Below are 20,195 nucleotides of genomic sequence, written 5' to 3' on the forward strand. Positions count from 1 at the left end.
AGGGGAAGGTGGCCCGTTAGGGACTCCGGGAAAAGTGCGCGGAGGCGCGCGCCGCTCACCAAGGGATCTGTCCCGGATCTCACTGCGGATCGCGGCGAGGCGGGAAATGTCCGGCCGTCCCCGCCCCGCGCCCGGAGCCCGGTGCCCTGCGGGCCTGAAGTGGGGTCGGTGCCCCCGGCGGGCGCGACACGGGGAAGGCGATGGCTCCGGCGGTGTCGAAACTGCGGTCCGAGGTCGGACTCGGGGCGCTCCCGCGGCGGGCGCTCGTCCAGTACCTGCGCCTCCTGCGGCTCTACCCTGTGCTCACCAAGGCGGCCACCAGGTCGGCGCGGAGCGGCAGCGGAGCGGACGGGGCCGGGCGGGGGGCGGCCCGGAGCTCGGACGCCCAATGACCCAGCTCCATAGGTGCATCCAACGTGGGGTTTGAACATGAAAGGCAAAATCCCGGTGCATCAAAATGACCCTCCAGAGGCCTTAAATTAACCAGAAAGCTCAGCACGTGCGCTTCTGTGTATTCGGTTCCGATCCGTAACTCTTAGGCACCCTAAAATATGGACCCAGGGGCCAGACTAAAGGAGTGCGCGAGACGAAGGACCTGCTACAGACCTGGGGGGCTCCAGCCCCTCTTGCCCCGGAGGTAACGGCCGTCCGGGCTGAATGGGGCCCGGGGGAGAAATCTTTCACCCGCCAGCTTCTGTCTTCTGCGCGGCATCCGCTGCTGTCCATGCCTTCCGGCTTGTTAGTACCTGCTCTTGTTTTGAGGACTAGAATGTACTAGCGTGGGTTGAGGTGAATGCCTTTAGGAAGGGCGCGGGAAGGCTGAACCGGGTAGGAGGTGTTAAGGCTTGCTTTCTTCGGCAACATTGTATGTGGGAGAAAGCTGACACAGCGCTCTCGGTGCTCTGTGGGCGGCCCTTTGATTTGGAGTACTGAACTTTTTATGAGACATCCCCTTTCATAACTTTTAATTAGTCAGTTTTATAAGTTTGTCCCCTTTTATTAATTCAGCCTTTCATACATGTGTACAGCTGCCTCCTGTGTGGGGAGCATTAGTGGTGATTAAGATATGTAGGTAAGTCCCTACCCTCACAGAGCTTGCATTCTAGTAAAGAACTAGACAAAAAGCAGATAAATATATAACACAGATAAAGTGGTCAGGGAAGTTTTTATTTGAGGAGGTGACATTTAAAAAGAGGCCTGAGGAAGGAGGGAACAGGCCATGCCAAAAAGTGAAGCAGAGGGCAGAGGGTACAGCAGGTGCAAAGGTCCTGAGGGAGGAGCAAGCTAATAATGGCAGAGTGGAAGGTGGGTCTGTGTCCCTGCAGAACATGAACAAGGGAGAGGATGAGGAAGAAGTAACCAAGGATCACGTCAAGAGGCTCCTTATTGTCCCTTCTAAGAATTTTGCATTTTATAGCTTAGAGAGCTTCTCAGAAGGCAGCTATAGACCAAGACTTTGAGCAACTGGGCCTGTCTCCACCTTTTTATTTGAAAATTTTATGGTGATAATTGTAGGCTCAGTTGTAAGAAATAATACAGGGAGATCCCTTGTGTACTTTTACCAGTTTCCCCCATTGGCAACATTCTGTAAAACTGTAGTACAGAATCACAACCAGGACACTGCATGGATACAGTCCATAGATCATATTCAGATTTCCCCAGCTTTTCTTGTACTCGTCCTTAAGTGTGTTTAATTCCGTGCAGTTTTATGACATATATAGGTTTGTGTATCCACCACCATAGTCAAAATACAGAAGAGTTTCATCCTAAGGATCCCTCCTGTTGCCCTTTTATAACCATACATGGTAACCTTTTGCAAAATTATAGGATAATGTCACAATCAGAATATGACACTGATACCACCCACGGAATGAAAATCTTACTGTGCTCCTGTGTGTGTGTATTAAGTTCTGCCGTCTCCATCTTTTCATGCAGGGACCTAAAGTTTCGGCTGCTCTGATAAGGGTTCATCTCCAGCCATCCCCAGCATGTTCTTAGGACCACCATGCTAATTGCATGCAGGAACAGGTGCCCTCCTGCAGCTTGCTTCTGTTTTCTGAATACCTCTCTGTCCACAGTGGCATTTTGTCAGCACTTGGGAACTTCCTGGCCCAGTTGATTAAGAAGAAGCAGAAAAAAGAAAACTCTCAAAAGCTAGATGTCAACGGACCTCTCAGATATGCCGTTTATGGGTGAGTTCCATCAAGGGGCTAGTTTACACAGTAGCAGGCTAGGTGCAACAAGGTAGGAATATCAAGACCTGGAATTATCTAATTCGGGAAAACAATTTTTAAAAAAGCATCGAAGTTATCATGGGAGAAAATCAGAATGGTGGATAACGTTAGCTTCACTTGTTTTATAGTTTTATTTGGTTTTTATTTTGAATCGCATGGGTGAGGGTGACCTCGTAATTGGGCTGAGAAACCTGAGTTCAGATAGGTCACCTGAACCTAAAATCAGACTTCAAGACGCAAAGACCCTGAAAGAGGAAAACAGACTCAGATATGGCCTGTTAGTTTCTGTTGTTATTTTCACAGCATAAATATCCAGAAAAGAAACACTTAGGTATCCTGAAAATTGTCATTTCTGAACCACCTTTTGAACTGCAAAAGCGCAGAAATTCAGGAGTTTTACTATTAAATCCACCCTGAGTTCTCTGGCCAACAACAGTGTTTGTATAGATGGATTATTTTGAAGTTTTTTGCAACAAGAGTGATCTTTTTTTCAATTCAAATTTCACAAATAACGTTTTTGTATTTGTAAGCATGCTAACTTGAGTCATCACAGCTTTTTCCATAATGTATTTAAAGTCCAAATCCCCCCAGAGTGGAGGAGTGTATCAGAATCACCTGGGAGGCCTTATCCAATCACAGTTTTCCATCCTCAAGACTTCCGTTGTCTTTCTCCCTAGAAGTCCTGCTCTGGACCACTTAACACTCTCTGCAAGGGTGGGAAAGACAGGGAGAACCAGTGCAAGTTTAAAGACTTTCCACCATTGAGCTGGAGGGTCTGGGCCCCTGCCCATCTTTTGATTCTGGATTTCATGGTGCCTCAGCAGATGTGGTGGCTGGGTGCAGTTCTCTCCTGAGTACTCCATGCTCTTTGGAGTGAATAACAATACCGACAGGCCAGGGCACAGCACCAGGTGTCAGCCCGGATAATGATCCGAGAGAGACTGATGACAAGCTCTGACACCAGGGATGCTTCTGTTTGCTTACCGAGCACCTCCTCGGAGCCAGGCTCTGTTCTAGGCACTGCAGACACAGCAGTGAACAGACAGACATGATCCTGTCTTACAGTGTTTACCTTCTCGGGGTAAAGAGAGGGCACTGTATAACCAAACAAATGAGAGCATGACAGTCAGTGATCAATGCTCTGAAGAAAATGAAACAGGGCCTGGACTAGAGAGTGACTGGGATGGTGGTGGGTTCCTTTTTCACGACAATCGGAAGGAACTCTCCAAGCCAGTGTGTTGAGAAGCAGCCAGCCATGCAACAGCTGGGGGGCCCAGGCAGGAACAAGCCTGGTCTTTCAGAGGCAAAAGAAAAAGAATGCTTGGAGCAGATTCCTAGAAAGCATATTTGTTAGAAAGGCCACCAGACCTATGTGGTTGGTCAGTGCTGAGGGACTCAGGGAGGCAGGGTTTAGTATCTGGAGCTTGGGGGTGAAGCTGGGCCCAAGAAGGGCACGTGCAGCTCACTGGCACTGCGGGCCTCAGGTTCTTTTTCACAGGGCCGCTGAGCCACTTCTTCTACCTCTTCATGGAGCATTGGATCCCTCCCGAGGTCCCCTTGGCGGGCGTCAAGAGGCTCCTCCTGGACCGCCTCCTCTTCGCACCCGCCTTCCTGTGGTTGTTCTTCCTCATCATGAACTTCCTGGAGGTTGGTCTCTGCAGTAGTCCTCATGTACAATAGCTCTCTGTTGGCACAGGGATGCTGCGGTTGGAATTCAGAGGGTCTGTGAACTTTTCACTACACTCAAACTGAAGTTTCACACTGTCCTCTGTGAACGTCAGAAGCAAAGCTCAGTCGTATTAGCAGCACCTGTTGGCCTGCAGTGGCCATCCCAGATAGTGGGCTGTCACACGTCCACTGTCATAGTTACCCTGGAGTATCAGTGATGCTCACTGCTTCTTACACCTGCCGACAGGTCTTAGCCCTGAATGTGTTAGTAAAGACACACGTGTACTGGTCTATCATAAAATTGTTTTCTGAATATTTTTTTATAAATTTATATATATTTTAAAATATTTATGTATTTATTTATTTAGCTGCACTGGGCTTTAGTTGCGGCATGCGGGATCTTTCGTTGAGGTACTGGGCTTCTCTCTCGTAGTGGCACGTGGGCTCTAGAACAAGTGGGCTTAGTTGCCCCACAGAACGTGGGATCTTAGTTCCCCAACCAGGGATTGGATCCATGTCCCCTGTATTGGAAGGCAGATTCTTAACCACTGGACCACCAGGGAAGTCCCTGTTTTCTGAATATTTTGATAGCTGTACTTCAGTATAATTGGTTTCTTTGTAGTCCCACATATTTTATTTTATACATTACAAAACATGATTCTGAGAAGTGGGTCCATGGGCTTCACCAAACTGCCAGAGTGATCCATGGTCCAGAAGTTCCAGCCCCTTAATGACCTTGCAGAAGCCTGTTCTCACTCAGGGTCTGGACATCACCAGGGCTCTGACAAGGTTAGCTTATCAGCATAGACTTAACATCACAACAGAAGACTTGAAAGGTGTGTTCACCCAACCTCACTCCCACTGACTGGCACCCTCACCATCTCTCCAACCTCTATGTGCCCGAGATGTGTCATGTTCTGCCCTGAAAGTAATTTGTTTCAACCAATCACAGCAAGTGAACTCTTCTCACTCGGGTTTAACCACATCTCAAGTTCTTGTTAGTAAGAACACCCCTTGCTGTCTAAAGTGACCCTGGTGGGAGGTAGGAAAGATGTTTAAACTTCACTGTGATTGCTAATAAGTCCTTTATAGTAAAAAGAAATATTTGGGAAGTCCTTAGGAAATCAGAGGTAGGAGAAAGTAATGGATGCCCATATTAGGAGTGAGGGTACCACAGCAGTTTCTCCCTCTTGTTTCCTTCCAAATAGGGAGTATATTTTCATTAAAAAACAAAAACCCTGTATGTATATGGCAAATGTTACCAAAGTGCATAAAGTACCCATCATGTCACAACACGTGGAACCACTTTATCCATACGGCACACACACTGCAGATGCTTCTGCCTCCAGCTTTCTGTGATCCAGATGTCGCGTTGCAGACCACAGACCGTTCCACCACATGTCTGTCACTTGGTGTAGGGATTCCCACTTGTTTAATTCTTCAAATTGTTGTCGAAACAGGCTGTCCTTGTCTGTCCTCCCTACGGAATAGTAGCATCAGCTGACATTTATTGAGCCCTCACCTTGTACCAAGCTCTGCATCCAGTGCTTCAGGTCTTTGAGCCTCACAGCAACCCCACTTGACAGTTGAGGAAGCTGAGGCCTTTAGTTATTTACAGGGTGAACGCTGGCCTGAGGTCCTGTAACTTGTGAGCCCTCTAGTCAGGATTGAGACACAGGTTCTGTGACCCCAGAGAGCTCTTAACCCTTGTGGCTTTTCACTCTGTATAAAGTTTGTTTCCCAATACTCTTGATGACTGTGATTGTTTTTCTCTTCAAAATAGTTTGCAATCCAATGGGTGAAAAATATTTTATGTATCTTTATTTATGAGGTTGGACACCTTTTTACATGCTTATCTGTATTTCTTCCACAAACTTTGCTTATTTTCTATGAGTGTTTGCTTTTCTTCTTCCTGATTTGTATGTTTGTGTATATTAAGGCCAAATATAAGTTGCAGATATTTTTCCCGTTTTTTAGGTATTTGTGGTTTAACTTCATATAAAGTTAAAATGTTTGTATAAGTTATAAAAACGAAGTGTGTTACAGTGTCTTTCTCCAAACAGGAGTTTAAAAAATTCACACATTCAGATCTGTCATTCTGTTCCTTTCTAGGCTTCCTTAAAGGAAGATAATGGAAATATTCTCATATATTTTCTTCTTCTACCCTTATGATTTTATTTTGTACATTTTGATAAGCCCAAAGATAATAGAAATATTCTCCTGTACTTTTCGTCTAGTACTATGTGTTTGTTTTTAACATAGTGGGAGATATACTTAGTTTTTTCCACTTAAATAGCAAAGTGTCTCATTTCCATTTACTGAACGATTCCCAGTAGAGTGAAGTGTTGACTTTATCATATGCTCACTCACATATGGACAGGCCATTATCTGGACTCTTCCTTCTTTTGCTGGATTCTGTTCATTTCCATGTTCTGTTTCATTTTGTTTTGGGCTGTTGCTACCAGACTTTTTAATTGCCATAACTTTACAGAATTAAAAAAAAATCTCTAGTAAGTTCAGCCTTCCTTTCTCTTATGCATTTATCCTTCCAGATGACATTTAGAATCAATTTATTGGGGTCCATTTTTTAAAAACTCCTGACAAGTTTTGATTGGACGTGCATCAGCTTTGGAGATAATTTTGGAAAGAACTGACAGCTGGGACATCCGCAGCAGCAGTTCTGGTGCCCAGGCCGGCGGCGCACGAATCACACCATCTGCTCAGCTCTCGGGGGTCATGGGCGAAGGTCACACAGCGTGTGAGCTGTTCTGATGATTTTCCTACCGGATTGTTAGCTCCTTCTAGCTGTGCAGCTGATTGAGCACACGTGTGTGCTGTGTCCATGTAAACGGAACAAACTCTGCAGTTTTAAAGCAATCATTGTGTCGGACTTTGGGGCCCAGCTGATGCCACGGTGTTGCTCATGGTGTGCGTTTCCCGCTTTTCCAGGGAAAGGATGCGGCCACCTTCGCCACCAAGATAAGGAGAGGATTCTGGCCGGCACTGCAGATGAACTGGCGAGTCTGGACCCCCTTGCAGTTTATTAACGTCAACTATGTCCCTTTGCAGGTGAGGCCTGCCCGGCACTGCGCGGAGCCAGAGACGGGCGTCGAGCTCCCCCAAAGCCCAGCCCCACCAGCCTTCTTTTTCTCTGGCCTTGGGGTCACCCTGAGTTCCGGATTCCTTCCGGGGCTTTTCTCGCCGCCCGGAGTGGTTACCGTTCTGGATTCGGGGAGGCAAAGCGACATAGACATCCACGCTGCGCCCCTTCGTCCCTGGCAGCGCTTGGCTTTCTAGGGGTGGATCTCGCCCCGCACTCTCCCGGCCCAGCCTCGCGGACTGCAGCGTGCATGCAGCTGCGTGAGGCAGCCTCACCTACAGGGACGTCACAGACACACCTGGGCGGGGGAGGGGCGCGGGGCGCAGGGCGGGCTCTGAGCTGGAGGGGGGGAGCGTCTGGCTTGTTGAAGGCCTCGCCATTGTCCACTGTCTCCCCATCGAGTACAGTCCATCTGTGTCCGGGTCCCAAGGTTGCTGCCGGGTGGACGGGCTCATGGCCAAGGTTTATGAGGGCCACGCAGCTGGGATGTACAACCCCATCCTGGGAATCCGTTGCTGGCGCCCTGTACTCCCTCCCTCCCCCGAGGGCCACGCAGAGCAAGCGCTCACCCACCCACAAAATGCAACCTCCAGGTGTTTCTGCTCAGGGTTTTACTAGGGGCTGGGCACATGGGCACTGCTCCCTGCACCAGAGTTCTAGACCCCTGGGAGGAGAGCAGGCGCTCAGCTTAGCCCACACTGGTTTTGTAGGCAGTCTAGGCCCAGGGAGACACTCTTAGCATTTGGGGAAATGCGGGAAACTGCATGAGATCCAAGTTCCCACACACCAGCCAAGGACCAGCCTCTCAAACAGGCCTTTCCAGGGATTCCCAGACCTCAGGTCTGCTTACCCCTTTTCTGCACACCATTTAAGTAACCAGTGTGAAACTAGCTCATAAAGGCTGGTTTCCATCCTGCTTTAGAGAAAGGAGAGAAAGAGACCTGGGGCAGAGTCCCCTTGGGAAAGAGCTACCTTGAAAGGGTGGGAAGGGGGAGAGAGGGGCAGGCTTGGTAATCTCACCCCCACCCCATCCCCCCAAGGGGTAGCAGAAAACCAGAGACAGTGACCAACAACAGTGGCTGATGTTACAGTAAGTTACAGCAAAATAAAAATCAGTCAGTTTCCATTGGCTTTAAAAATGACTTTCCCAGGAGCAGTTTCAGGGGCTCGATGGGGCTGAAGCCAGATGGCTGAGAACTGATGAGTAGGTGGGAAAGTAGAAGATAAACTACAAGTCTAAAAAAGTCTCTTAGAAGTTTGAGGTGGAGGGGGGAAAATGGTAGTTAGCAGCAGGCCGGGGGGGAGAAAGCTTTGCAGCTAGAAGAGTGGCCACATCACATGCAGGTGGCACCCCGGGATGCCCCAGCGGGGGTAGGGGGGTGGGATTGGTGCATAAGCAGAGAGGCACTCCAGACGGAAGACTTTTATTCCCTATGAGCAGAGAGGAGGGAGGAGGCCACCATCGTTCAGTGGGGACCCACCATCACACCTTGTCTTTCCTCTGGGAGGGGGGATGGTGGAGGGTAGGGTGGGGTAGGCTGGGGAGGGCAGGGTGGACAGGTTATTTTGAAGGGAGTAAAGAAGTGGTGACCTTGGCACTGTGGAGGATAGGAGAGGAACTGACGGGAGACAGGGGAGCCAGCAGAGGCTGCAGAGCCTGTGTGTAGGGGCCTGAGGCCTGGGGCAGGTGAGAAGACAGGAGGAACAGGAAGGGAAGGAAACCTGGGCTGTGCACCATGGGTTCTAAGGCATATAGAGAATGAAGTAACGACATGAGAAGACAGAAAGGCTGAGGATGTGAAGGAGTCTATGGATGGGACAGTAGAGAGGCTGGAAATGGAATCCTTCTCAGTAGCTTAGGGACAGTGCTGCAAGCTTGGGGTCAGAGAGCTTCCTAAAAGGTGGTTGCAGGTGAGTGCTTAAGGGGCAGGGAGTTTATTCAACAAATATGTATTAAGCACCTGCTGTATGCCCTGCTGCTCTAGACTCTGGGGCTACAGTGCTTAATGAGATAGCCCAGACTGCTACTTTCTCAGAGCTTATGTACTAGGGAGAGTCAGTAACAAATTGACTAAAGGTGATTGCAGGTGGGAGTATGCCTGTCAGATCATCGAAGCAGGGTAGTAGCACGCGGTGGGTTAGAGTGAAGAGCAGATTGTAGAGTTGTCAGGGAGGAGCCGGGTGAAGCCACCTGCGTGATGACTGGTCTTGGGGTGAGAGGCTGAGCCAGGAGCTGAAGTGCTCAGTGAAGGAGTGTTTTCCCTGCTGTCCCGTGAACGTCGTGAGGCAGGGACCATCCTCCTCACTCCTCTCTGCTGGGGCCCTAGCATAGCGCCTTGTAAAAAGTAAAGCCTCAGCAAATACAGCAGTGGGTACATGGACTGACCAGGCACTGAGCTCCGTCCTTGGGCACAGGTGCCTGATCAGTGTGCTCAGGGCCCTGCTCTTACCTCAGCCTATCTGTGTTCTCTCTGGCAGTTCCGGGTGCTTTTTGCCAACTTGGTGGCTCTGTTCTGGTATGCCTACCTGGCCTCTCTGGGGAAGTGAAGATGACCTGGAGAGGGCGTCAGACACACTGACATGGTGGGGTAAGAGAGCAGGAAACAACCCAGCCTGGCTCTAGATCATGTGATTCAAGATGACCCTAAAATGATGGATGGAGAAACAGGAATCTCTTAATGTCAGAATCTTGTTTTAAAAAGGCAGTTGCCGTCCTCAGGTGGTACTGCCCTAGAAACTTAAAATACAGTAGAGATGATTTCACCTGTCACCTTGGATTGAATTAGGATCACAATAAACTGTAATGTAGCTTTTTAAGTGGTGATTTTAATTTCTCAGAATAATTGCTGTTGTTTTGAAAGACATGGGTGATCAGAGGGCTGCCCTTCGATTTTTTAAAACATTTTAAAAATTGTGGTAAAATATATCACAATACTACTGCTTAGCTACCTGGCTCCATAGGACAAGGGCCTCTAGACCAGGACTTTCCCTGACCTTCTGAGAGGCCCTGTATGCCACCCTTTCCACTGGGTCTGCTCTCCTGTTGCTCATTTACATTAGCCCTCCCTCCCTGCATTTTCATGCTGAGAACATTCCTTCCTGATAGTCTCCTATCCTAATTTCCTGGATGCAATATCCCTTGGGATCTTGATTACATATTTTTTTAATTTTCCTCTGTCTCATGTGCTGTGTTTCTGTTATCTCAGGGTTTGTTGTTGTTGTTGTTTTTCCTGTTTGATCTTTGTCTTACCCTATCAGGATTTCCTGAAATGTGTCTGTTGACCCCCCCTTTTTTTTAAAGATTGTTTTGATGTCTGAGCATTTTTAAAGTCTTCATTGAATTTGTTAATTTGTTACAATATTGCTTCTGTTTTATGTTTTCATTTTTTGGCTGAGAGGCATAGCTCCCCGACCAGCGACCAGCGATGGAACCTGCACCCCCTGCATTGGCAGTGCAGAGTCTTAACCACTGGACAGCCAGGGAAGTCCCTGTTGATCCTTTTTTAAAAAATTTATTTATGTATTCATATTTATTTGGCTGCATCAGGGCTTAGTTGCGGCACATGGGATCTTCGTTGCAGCATGCCAGATCTTTCACTGCAGCATGCAGGCTTCTCTAGTTGCGGTGCATGGGCTCCACAGCGAGTGGGCTCAGTAGTTGCAGCGCTGGGGCTAAGTTATAGAGTGCGGGCTTAGTTGCCCTGCGGCATGTGGGATCTTAGTTCCTCAACCAGGGATCAAACCCTCATCCCCTGCATTGGGAGGCGAATTCTTAACCACTGGACCACCAGGGAAGGCCCCCTTGTTGATCCTTGATTGTGCATCATTGTTAAAGAGTCAAAGCCACTCATACATTCTTTGTAAGATTTGTGTGCATGGGCTGTACTTGTGAAACCGTACCCGCACTGTGGGCTGACCAAGCAGGGACCCAGTTTTGTTTGGGATCATCCATTCTCAATATCAGAGGTATTTGCTCTTCGGCTGGTCAGTCTGCCCAGAGAGGAATCTTTTCATTTCTTGCTGGGGGGTAGGAGGGTGGGGCAGGGAGAATGGTGGCTGTAGGGGAGCACAGTGGCCAACATTCCTGTGGCTAACTGGAGCAAAGGAGTTAGAGTCCTACTATTAGTATATGAACTTCATATAATTTCATCTTTATTACTGCAGCCCAGTCTCAGCTGTCTGTTCTCAAATCCAGAGTCCTTCATATCCTCTGTAATGAAAATTCTTGTTTTCTGCCATGATGGAGATGAGGCATTCAGCTGAATATGCCCGTATGGAGGGGATGAAGAGTGCAGCCTCTTACAGATTTTCAGTCAGTCCCCCTGTGTATAGCCCCACCCACAGTCCTGTCCTCAGAGGCGGGGGGTGGTGCCTGTGACTCACCAGGCTCTTCAGACTCACTAAACTGATCTCAGATCAATCACGATCTGATTTCCAGCTTCCAAAACTTTGTCAGCTGATCTCTTTGCTTTGTTTCTTCTGTGGACTCATGTATGTCCTGGTGGATTTGTCTTTTTGTTTCAAATTTTTTTTCTATCATTTTAATAAGTGACCTTCTGGAAGGAGACATAAATATATGGGTTCAAGACACCATGTTCAAGCAGATCTCTGGGTTTTTCTGTGGAATACATTAATTCTTCCACATCCAGGGTGACTTTTTAAAATGTAAAGCAGATCATATCACTTCCCCATTTGAAAGTCTGCCAAGATGATGCAGCAATTCCACTCCTGTGGATATACCCAAGAGAACAGAAAGCAGGGACTTGAGATATTTGCACACCCATGTTCACAGCAGCATTATTCACAACAGCTAAAACGTGGAAACAACCCAAATGTCCATTGATGGATGAATGGATAAACAAAATGTTGTGGAATATCATTCACCCTTAAAAAGGAAGCACATTGTGACGCATGCTGCAATTCGGATGAACCTTGAGGACATTATGTTAAGTGACATAATCCAGCCTCCAAAGGACAAATACTGTCTGACTCTGTTTCATTGGGGTTCCTGGAGCAAACTCACAGAGACAGGAAGTAGGATGGTGGGTGCCAGGGGCTGAGGGAAGGGCATGGGGAGTTAAGCGTTTAGCAGGGACAGAATTTTAGTTTGGGAAGGTGAGAAAGTTCTGCAGAGGGATGGTGGTGATACTTGCACAACAAAGATAATGTGCTTAATGCCCCTGAGCTGTACGCCGAAAAGACGGTTATGATGGTAAATTTTGCATTATGTGTATTTTGCCACAGTAAAAACAAAGCAACCAGCAAACCCTGCGGGAGTTTCCCAGTTCACTTAAACCAGAACCCCAAGTTGTCTGTGGGGCACAGCTTCCCCCTGGGCTGTTCCCGCAGGTGCCCCTGTCCAGCCGCCCGGCGCCGGCTCGGGTGCTCCCACCACGACCCCGCCCGGGCGGCTCCAAGGGGGTGCCGGGTGAGCACTCGCTGCTCCAACGCAGGAACGGCTCGCGCCGCGGGTGGAGGAACCACCATCCACTGCCTGGCTCCGCCTGCGTTCCCGGAAGTCGCGCGCGCCGTCCGCGACCGAGAGCGCCTGCGCGGGGTCGGCGCGGGGTTGGCGCGGGACGGACCGGCATGGCGTTCCGGCAGGCGCTGCAGCTGGCGGCCTGCGGCCTGGCCGGGGGCTCGGCAGCGGTGCTCTTCTCGGCGGTGGCGGTGGGGAAGCCCCGCGCGGGCGGGAACGCGGAGCCGCGCGTGGTCGAGCCGCCGGCGTGGACGGAGGCCGCGCGCCCCGGGTCTGGCGTCTGGGACCCCAACTGGGACAGGTGCGGGGCCGCCGGCGGGACCTTCCCCGGCCCTGGCCGTCCCGTCGGTCGCGGTGGTCGGTTCCGCGGAGGGGCGGGCTGGCTGGCTGGCTGGCTTGCGTTGTGGGTTTCCCTTTCGGTTCTGGCCGCAAGGCTGGCTCTAGACGTGGGGCGTCCTTCGACCGCTCTTCCGAGTGCCATTTTGCTCGTCTGCGCAGGGGTGGTTTTGAGGAAGGAGCACCGTGATGCCCGGGACAGTGCCCGGCGCACAGGGAAGCCCGAACTGGTGGTTTTCAGCCCTAGACGTAGGGCTTGGACCTTGGTAGGGCTCTCGCCCTTGTTTCCGTCTCTCAACCTGTGAGTCCGCAGGTTGGATGACGGCACATTGATCCCATGTTTGCGGTACAGCTGAGAGGACGAGGTAGAGGGGTTCCTGGAAGGGGGGTCCTGGAACCTCCGCGGGGCGGCCGCGCGGGGACAGGACCAGCAGCCATCTTGAGTGGGAACGTGAGGTCCGGGGGTCCCCGGTCCCACCTGGCCACGCGCTCGAAGTGGGGCTCCTGTGATCAGGAAGCAGCTTTTCCGTCTTACTTAATGTTAATTAATTTAAAATTTAAAACCAAAGCAGTGCAGATCTTAAAATACTGTATTGAAACGATAGTATTCTTGATTCGCTGGAGTGAATAAAGTGAGTTACAGAAATTTTACCTGTTACTTCCTGCGTTGTAAATGTGGCTACTTGGAAATTTTAAATTATGTGTGTTGCCGGTGTTCTGTTTCTATTGGGCGGCACTGCTCTGGGTTGTGGGATGGTTTACCCAGTCTCAGCTCTTTATACTTGACACTTTGATGAATGTCGGGCACACCACTAATATTTATTGTTAGCCTAGTTGTATCGGGAACTTCATAGATATTCTTTTTAACCTTGTATTTACAGAAAAATTGCAAAGATGAGAGTTTCAGTATACTTCACATCTAGTTTCCTCTGTTGTTAACACCAGTCTCCTCTGTTGTTAACACCCTACAGGACATTTGTCCCAAGCAGTGAACCAATATAGATACGATGTTATTAACTGATGTCTGTACTTTATTGAGATGTCCTCAGTGTTTTACATGCTGTCCATTGTCTCTTCCAGGGTCCCGCATGACAGTCAGGCTTTGACAGTTTCTCAGACTTGACTTGTTTTGATGGCCTTGACAGTTCTGAGGAGTGCTGGTCAGGGATTTTGTAGAATGTCTCTCAATTGGGATTTGTCTGTTTTTCTCATGATTAGACTGGGGTCATATTCTCTTTTTTAAACACCAGTACAGTCTTCCGAATTTCTTGGGCCTTTTTAAGGAAACAGAATCACTCTGAGGTTAAAGAACTTACTTGAAGTAGAACCCGACTCCAGCTTTGTTTGGGGCTGACATGCAGTATTTGCTCATCAAGTCTAGATTTATTGGAGGGGGGTTGAGGGGGTGGTGGTCATGCTGGAAAGTTTCAGAACCTCATCCAGTGAAGTCTCCAGCCTCTTCCTGAGGAGCCAGGCTTCCTGCATCTGTGCCTGTAGGTTCCAGGTGTCTTCTGTGGCTCAGCCCCGGCTCTCACGTGACTGCCAGCACGGCATCTCAGCCTGCGATGCTCGAGCTTAGTTGCCTTGCAACCATGTGGGATCTTAGTTCCTTGACCAGGGTTCGAACTGGCATCCCCTGCATTGCAAGATGGATTCTCAACCACTGGACCACCAGGGACGTCCCTGGAGTGTTAATCGTATTTAACTTTCATGATTTTGAATTTAAGTAGCCACACGGTCAGTGGCTACTATTGGGCAGCACAGCGTCCCCATCAGCGAGGCTGCCGTGTGGACTTTTCCCACCTGCCCTCCCACAGCCACTCCTTCCTCTTCTCCACGTCGCTGGTCGCCTTGCTGTGACTGTCAGTGTCCTCACAAGGATGTGAGCAGCACAGTGGCTTTGCTTGTCTGTTCTCTTCACCATCCAGTCACCCAGGGCAGGCCTGGTGCCGAGAACGGAGGGTGCGAGCCCCTCCCCTGCGCCTCCCCAGCACGGGAAGCCCCTCTGTCAGAAAGACTGGAGGTGACTTATGAGCAAGGGCACAGGACACACCATCTTGTATTTCAATGTCAGGCGAGAACCACTGTCCCTGGTCAACCTGCGGAAGAGGAACCTGGAACCCGGAGAAGAAGAGCTGGCATCCAGGCTGGACCACTACAAGGCCAAGGCCACGCGGCACATCTTCCTCATCAGGCATTCCCAGTACCACGTGGATGCCTTCCTGGAGAAGGACCGCACGCTGACGCCCCTGGGTACGTGGCTGGGCCCACCCACCAACCCCGGACCCACCCTTGGAGCGCTGGACCTCCTTGAACCTGTGTCAGGTCCTTGTCATTATTAGTAATGATCACCCTAATCTTACTCAAGACAGGCTTTGAAAAATGTCCTCAACTTTAAAACTGCTAGGGTGGATCCTGCCTGCAGGCAAAGGTGCTCTGAGGCAGCCCATCCCAGTGCTCCGCCTGGCTTGACCTGGTTTCTGGAGAGCCTTCAGAGGCTTCATAAATGGTGGCGGGTCTCAGTGGCCCGTGCAGAGGGGGCCCCTTGGCAGTTTCTTGCTGTGAATGGCACTGCTGGGCACGTCTGCCCATCTTGGTCTTTGTGTGTGTGTGCACACATACCTGCAGGAGAAGTTCCTAGGATAGGAAACGCCAGGTGGTTGGAGGTAGAGTTTACATTCTTAAAAATTTCTTTGTTGGATGATATATAGCACCTATTTGTGTGAAGGGGCTGATGGCCTGTCCCCTGGAACAGATGAAAGTAAAGCTGCATCTGTGGTGTCGTGCATCCAGCGGAAAGTAATGCCCTTTCCAAAGGCATTTCAACTGGATTCTAAGATATATTTGAGGAAGAGCATTTGTATTTGCGCCCAGGCCTCAGCAGTGCTGAGGCTGCCTGTCATTACGTGTTGGCGTCTGTGGTGATTGAGCGGCTGGTGGTCACTGGCGCACTGAGACCCAGTCTTTGGACAAAGTTGAATAAGAATGGTGTGAGGGACCCCAAAACAGTAAACAGGACCCCACCCAAACTTCAGCCACCTTCACCTTTCTGTATGGGGCTGAGGGTGGCTGGTTTGTCTCTGATTTTACCTGTTGAAAGCCTGGTCCCTTCCTTAGGCCTGAGCCCTGGGAGGGGCTACCATCTTGTCCCCCAGCCGTGACAGTGCATGGTGAGGACTGAAGTGTTTGTAAAGTAAACAACAGGGATTCCCGCGACATGTAATTCTCCAGTGTGTTCCACCTTCAAGGTCGTGAGCAGGCTGAACTAACTGGTCTCCGACTTGCAAGCTTGGGGTTGAAGTTTAATAAAATCGTCTATTCCTCCATGACCCGCGCGATCGAAACCACTGACATCATCAGCAAACACCTGCCAGGTGAGTGCCAGGTGCCCCCAAGTGCCCCGCAGCAGGGGAGGAGGGGGAGTGGCTGCTCCTGAAGGGGCGCTGGGTCCTGTGCTTCTCCGCAGGTGTCTGCAAGGTCAGCACAGACCTGCTGAGGGAAGGTGCCCCCATCGAGCCCGACCCTCCTGTGTCTCACTGGAAGCCAGAGGCTGTGGTAAAAACTCCCTCCGGGTGTCCCCCCCCCCCCCCCCCCACACACACACCGGGGAGCGGCCTCCACTCTGGCCCTGGGCTTCTGGTGGCAGCGTGGCCTCCATGCACACGATCCCTCCCTCTGCCCCCAGCAGTATTACGAGGATGGGGCGCGGATCGAGGCTGCCTTCCGGAACTACATCCACAGGGCGGACGCCAAGCAGCAGGAGGACAGCTACGAGATCTTCATCTGCCATGCGAATGTCATCCGCTACATCGTGTGCCGGTGCGGCCCGCTCCCCTACGCCCCTTCCCCCAACCTTGGCAGCCTCCCCCCCAGCCCCGTGGCTCCCCCTCCTTGTGCCAGCCAGGCCCAGCTGGTTGTCTGCTAGAAGGGCTTTCTTGTGAGTGTGTGTTTCTGGTGGGAACAGACGAGACCAAGGTGCCCCCCGTGGGTGGCCTTTCCCACGCGATGCTCATGTGGTCGCTTGGTTCAGGTGCTATGCGCCAGCTGTTCGTGCAGCGAACACCCCGTTTCCCTGGCAGACACCGACTGGTTTTAGCGCCTGTTGCTGCTGGGTCCTGCCACCATGGTTGCTCGGTGGTATCTGCCTGATGGTTTCGTATTGACCTCTGTTTATTTATTGGCATTTTTGTGATCAGGGACTCAGGATCTGTTTTGTGCTGGGTGACAGCCTGGGACCCTGTCAGTCACTTGGCTGCCCCAGCTGCTCCTCCAGGGGTTCCTGTGGCCTTGGAGCCAACACTTCCCTTCATCCTGGCATCAGAGTTCCAGGGCCTGAGCCACAGCCACGAGTCACAGAGGGCCCTGGACCAGGGAAGGCCAGCTGGGTGCTCATGTATTTGACTTAGTGCAAGATGTGAGATAACCAGAACTCTGCCTCCCTAGATCCATTAGAAGGTGTTTCACAGGTGCTTCAGGAGCTGAGGGGGCTGCCCTTCTCACGTGGGCCCTTTTACCCTGAGATGTCACACGCATGGCCCCAGGGGAGCGGGTGCGGAGCCAGGCCAGGTCCAGTGCTGCTGGGAGGAAGGGCTGGGCTTCGGGTGCATCCTGAGCCTGTGTGCCACTCAGATACCTGGGAGCCAGCTGCCGGGTGAATTCCGGGCCGTGTGCCCTCACACCCTCCCACATCCTGGGACAGCACTGATGCAGCATCGCTAGGAGGAGACCCCAGAGCTGAAAGCCGGCCAGAAATGACCAGGACTTGGAGCAGTGGTACCTGTGTGGGAGCCAGGGCCTCTGCCCTGGGACACGTGAGGGCGCTCTGCTCCTTAAATTAGGACAGTTTTGAAAGTGGCGGGGGTGACGTTGAGACCTTAAAGAGCAGCGTGTTGGTAGCCCTTCGGAAAGTCGGCAAAACTAGACAGAGTCTGTTGATGGCTGCGCTGCGAGCCACGGGGTGCCACTTCACGCCAGTGTTCTGGGGCAGAAAGGGGTCTGGTGGCTCAGATGGAGGCCATGGTCATACTGGGCTCTTCAGCAAAAACTGCCAAGAAAGCGTCTTTAAGAGTGTGCAAGTGCACCGGGGTTGTGGTTGCCCGGCCCCACCGGCTGGCGCCCCACCCCACCCCCCCCGCCCCCTTCTGGTTGTGCTTGTGACTCCATTTCCCGCCTCGCGCTGGGCTGATCCCCGTCCAGAGGGGCTGGGCTTTCACCTCCCCTTGTTTGACTGAGGGATGGGCGTCTGTCCGGCAGCTCCTTCCTCTGAGAAACCTCTAGATGCTGGACCCAGCCCCAGGGAAGTCTGCCCTGAGGGCTCCTCATCTGGGGTGGGGGGCTGCCAGCTTTGCCGAGACCCGCCCATTTCCAGCATGTTCTGTCTCCTCCAGGGCGCTGCAGTTCCCCCCAGAAGGCTGGCTCCGCCTTTCCCTCAACAACGGCAGCATTACCCACCTGGTGGTCCGGCCAGATGGCCGAGTGGCCCTCAGGACTCTTGGGGACACAGGGTTCATGCCTCCTGAGAAGATCTCCCGCTCCTGAGGGCTGCCTTGAGGCCCCACTCTCTTCCTCAGCCCCCGCCGGCCTGGCGTGGGTGCCACCAAGACTGCAGGCTCCTCTCCCATCTCCCCACCAGGCTGGCAGCAGGAGAGAGGAAGGACCCAGGTGTGGCTGTGGTGCTCAGCTTCTCACTGGGGCAGAGAAGGGAACACTCAGCTCAGCTTCGTCTCCGTCACAGAGTCTCTGCCTCACTCGTCCACCAGCACAAGGATGTGGGGTCCAAGCAGGCCAGTTTCAGGGACTGGACGAGGCCCCCAGATGCCATCCCTGCGGAGACCACGTCAGACACTGCTGCAGGCTATCAGGCAGGGGGAGGAGGAGGGCACCAGTGCTTCTTCCATTCATGACCTATTTCGCTTCAAACTGTTTTCATTTCCTAAAACTTTTAAAAGTCACTTGAGTTTTTATCAATTAAAGATTTTCCTCATCTGGTTCTTGCTTTGAAAACCAGTTTCTCACTCCAGAGTCACAGCCCTGACGCTGCTGTATCTGAACACACGTATGTTGTTAAGGCCTTTCTGGACACACAGGAGGGGCAACTTGGCAGTTGAGGGAGGTGACGACCTGCTGGTCTCACCAGAGAGGGGCTGGCAGTGACGGCCCAGGAGGGGCCCTGTTTTAATAAAATGTCCAACTGACAGTTCAACCCTTATTTGCCTCTGGCTGTTAATCTTTTATGCTGTGAATTAAAATATTTAGATATATGTCCATCCCAAATTTCCTTTAATTTAGGAGAAAGTACAATTTCTATGAAGTGGTTATGAATATTTTCTGCAGTAAGTGCAACTAATTGGGATATTTGATCCATTTCTGTCAATTTTGGAAATAACTACAAAATAAAATTTTACTGGTTTTTCAAAGCACTAATTGTGATTGTGAATGATTTAAAGAAAATAGGAAGCCTGTGCAGCATGACAAACAGCAGGCCCAAACTTGCTGAGACAGTTTCAGCAGAAAGCTCTTTTCCCCACTATTTTTGTGCAACCTGGGTTGAAGGTTTTGCAGGGTGTCTGCCCACCAGGAGCCTCAGTGAGAGGCCCTGACCCAGAACAGTGAGCTTGATAAGTGGTTTTCTAAAAGCAGCAACCATGTACCATTCTGTGGAAATAGTTCTTCTGATAAGTTAGCCAGGGGTGTGGTGATGTCACAGACCAGAAAAGCCACAGGTGGCACCAGGTGTCTGGCCTCGGGTGCTGTGAGGCTTCACAGTTGAGCCCTGATCCCCTGGACACTTTGGCTTGCACAGCCACCTTTCTGTCCTGTCTGCAGAGCTGGATTTTCAGTGGCATGTCCACACTTTACACGACCTTTGAGAAGCAGAGCAGCATTTTAGAAAAAGGAAAGGAGCCCAGGCGTGGGACAAGGGTATTTGGACGGGGTCAGTTACAGGGGCCCAGGGATGTCACGCTGGAAACTGCCCTGAGGTGGGACAGATGACTGAGAACTTCTGAAACATCAGGAACGATATCCTAAGTTTGCCCAGAACGAAAAACCACCCCAAGGGCCCGTATTAACAGGAGGGACCGTGAACTGACAACAGTGGGAACAGTAGTGGTTCCTGCTGTGTTGCTGTTTGTTCCAAAATATTTTCTTTTGAGACAGTTGAAGAAGGAGCCCGAGGGCACGTGTAAGCAGAGGTCCCTCCCTGTGGGACAGACGCTTGTACCTCCAACAGCCTGGGGAGCAAACCCGGCTTGCAGATGGGTCAGCGATGCGTCCAGTGACTGGCAACTGTACCCAACAACGCAGTCACCCCACAACCATTCCCTCTGAGCTGTGAGCGCTTCTGGAAACATCCAAAAACTATCCCAGAGGATCTGTT

The 20,195-nt window shown here is 51.1% G+C and overlaps 3 protein-coding genes across 11 annotated transcripts in view; 2 read left to right on the forward strand and 1 right to left on the reverse strand.

Moving 5' to 3' along the window:
* POLE (DNA polymerase epsilon, catalytic subunit) overlaps positions 1-862 on the reverse strand; it is a 59,240-nt gene extending 58,378 nt beyond the window's left edge. For 3 of the 5 annotated variants that reach the window (XM_057744303.1, XM_057744301.1, XM_057744299.1), the window contains exon 1: positions 607-862. In XM_057744303.1, coding sequence (XP_057600286.1) covers positions 607-726 — 120 coding nt within the window. In that variant the 5' untranslated portion in view covers positions 727-862. The remainder of the gene's footprint in view (positions 1-606) is intronic. The other 2 variants (XM_057744302.1, XM_057744305.1) reach the window with 2 other exon arrangements.
* Positions 68-9,819, forward strand: PXMP2 (peroxisomal membrane protein 2). Of its 3 annotated transcripts, none has more exons than XM_057744310.1 (5): positions 68-322; positions 2,079-2,192; positions 3,719-3,881; positions 6,852-6,971; positions 9,481-9,819. In XM_057744310.1, the coding sequence occupies exons 1-5, from the start codon at positions 201-203 to the stop codon at positions 9,547-9,549; spliced, it is 588 nt and encodes a 195-aa protein (XP_057600293.1). In that variant the 5' UTR covers positions 68-200; the 3' UTR covers positions 9,550-9,819. The 3 variants fall into 3 exon arrangements, with proteins under 3 accessions (XP_057600293.1, XP_057600295.1, XP_057600294.1); XM_057744312.1 differs by having other exon boundaries at positions 255-322; positions 1,936-2,192; XM_057744311.1 differs by having other exon boundaries at positions 279-637.
* Positions 9,820-12,535: 2,716 nt separating this feature from the next.
* PGAM5 (PGAM family member 5, mitochondrial serine/threonine protein phosphatase) lies at positions 12,536-19,228 on the forward strand. 3 transcript variants are annotated; one of them, XM_057744307.1, is made up of 6 exons: positions 12,536-12,782; positions 14,892-15,070; positions 16,066-16,191; positions 16,284-16,372; positions 16,503-16,636; positions 18,205-19,228. In XM_057744307.1, the coding sequence occupies exons 1-6, from the start codon at positions 12,592-12,594 to the stop codon at positions 18,353-18,355; spliced, it is 870 nt and encodes a 289-aa protein (XP_057600290.1). In that variant the 5' UTR covers positions 12,536-12,591; the 3' UTR covers positions 18,356-19,228. The 3 variants fall into 3 exon arrangements, with proteins under 3 accessions (XP_057600290.1, XP_057600291.1, XP_057600292.1); XM_057744308.1 differs by having other exon boundaries at positions 12,570-12,782; positions 16,506-16,636; XM_057744309.1 differs by lacking the exon at positions 18,205-19,228 and adding an exon at positions 17,447-18,182 and having other exon boundaries at positions 12,570-12,782.
* Positions 19,229-20,195: the final 967 nt, after the last annotated feature.

The sequence above is a fragment of the Hippopotamus amphibius genome, chromosome 8 (assembly GCF_030028045.1).
Source record: "Hippopotamus amphibius kiboko isolate mHipAmp2 chromosome 8, mHipAmp2.hap2, whole genome shotgun sequence".
NCBI lineage: Eukaryota > Metazoa > Chordata > Mammalia > Artiodactyla > Hippopotamidae > Hippopotamus > Hippopotamus amphibius.

What these genes read in the sequence shown, in the direction of transcription:
- PXMP2 (XM_057744310.1), top strand. Translation starts at nt 201, where the DNA reads ATGGCTCCGGCGGTGTCGAAACTGCGGTCCGAGGTCGGACTCGGGGCG. An exon ending in CTCACCAAGGCGGCCACCAG is followed by an intron (nt 323 to 2,078) that starts GTCGGCGCGGAG and finishes CTCTGTCCACAG; the next exon opens with TGGCATTTTGTCAGCACTTG. An exon ending in TCAACTATGTCCCTTTGCAG is followed by an intron (nt 6,972 to 9,480) that starts GTGAGGCCTGCC and finishes TCTCTCTGGCAG; the next exon opens with TTCCGGGTGCTTTTTGCCAA.
- PGAM5 (XM_057744307.1), top strand. Translation starts at nt 12,592, where the DNA reads ATGGCGTTCCGGCAGGCGCTGCAGCTGGCGGCCTGCGGCCTGGCCGGG. An exon ending in TGGGACCCCAACTGGGACAG is followed by an intron (nt 12,783 to 14,891) that starts GTGCGGGGCCGC and finishes TTTCAATGTCAG; the next exon opens with GCGAGAACCACTGTCCCTGG. An exon ending in CATCAGCAAACACCTGCCAG is followed by an intron (nt 16,192 to 16,283) that starts GTGAGTGCCAGG and finishes GCTTCTCCGCAG; the next exon opens with GTGTCTGCAAGGTCAGCACA.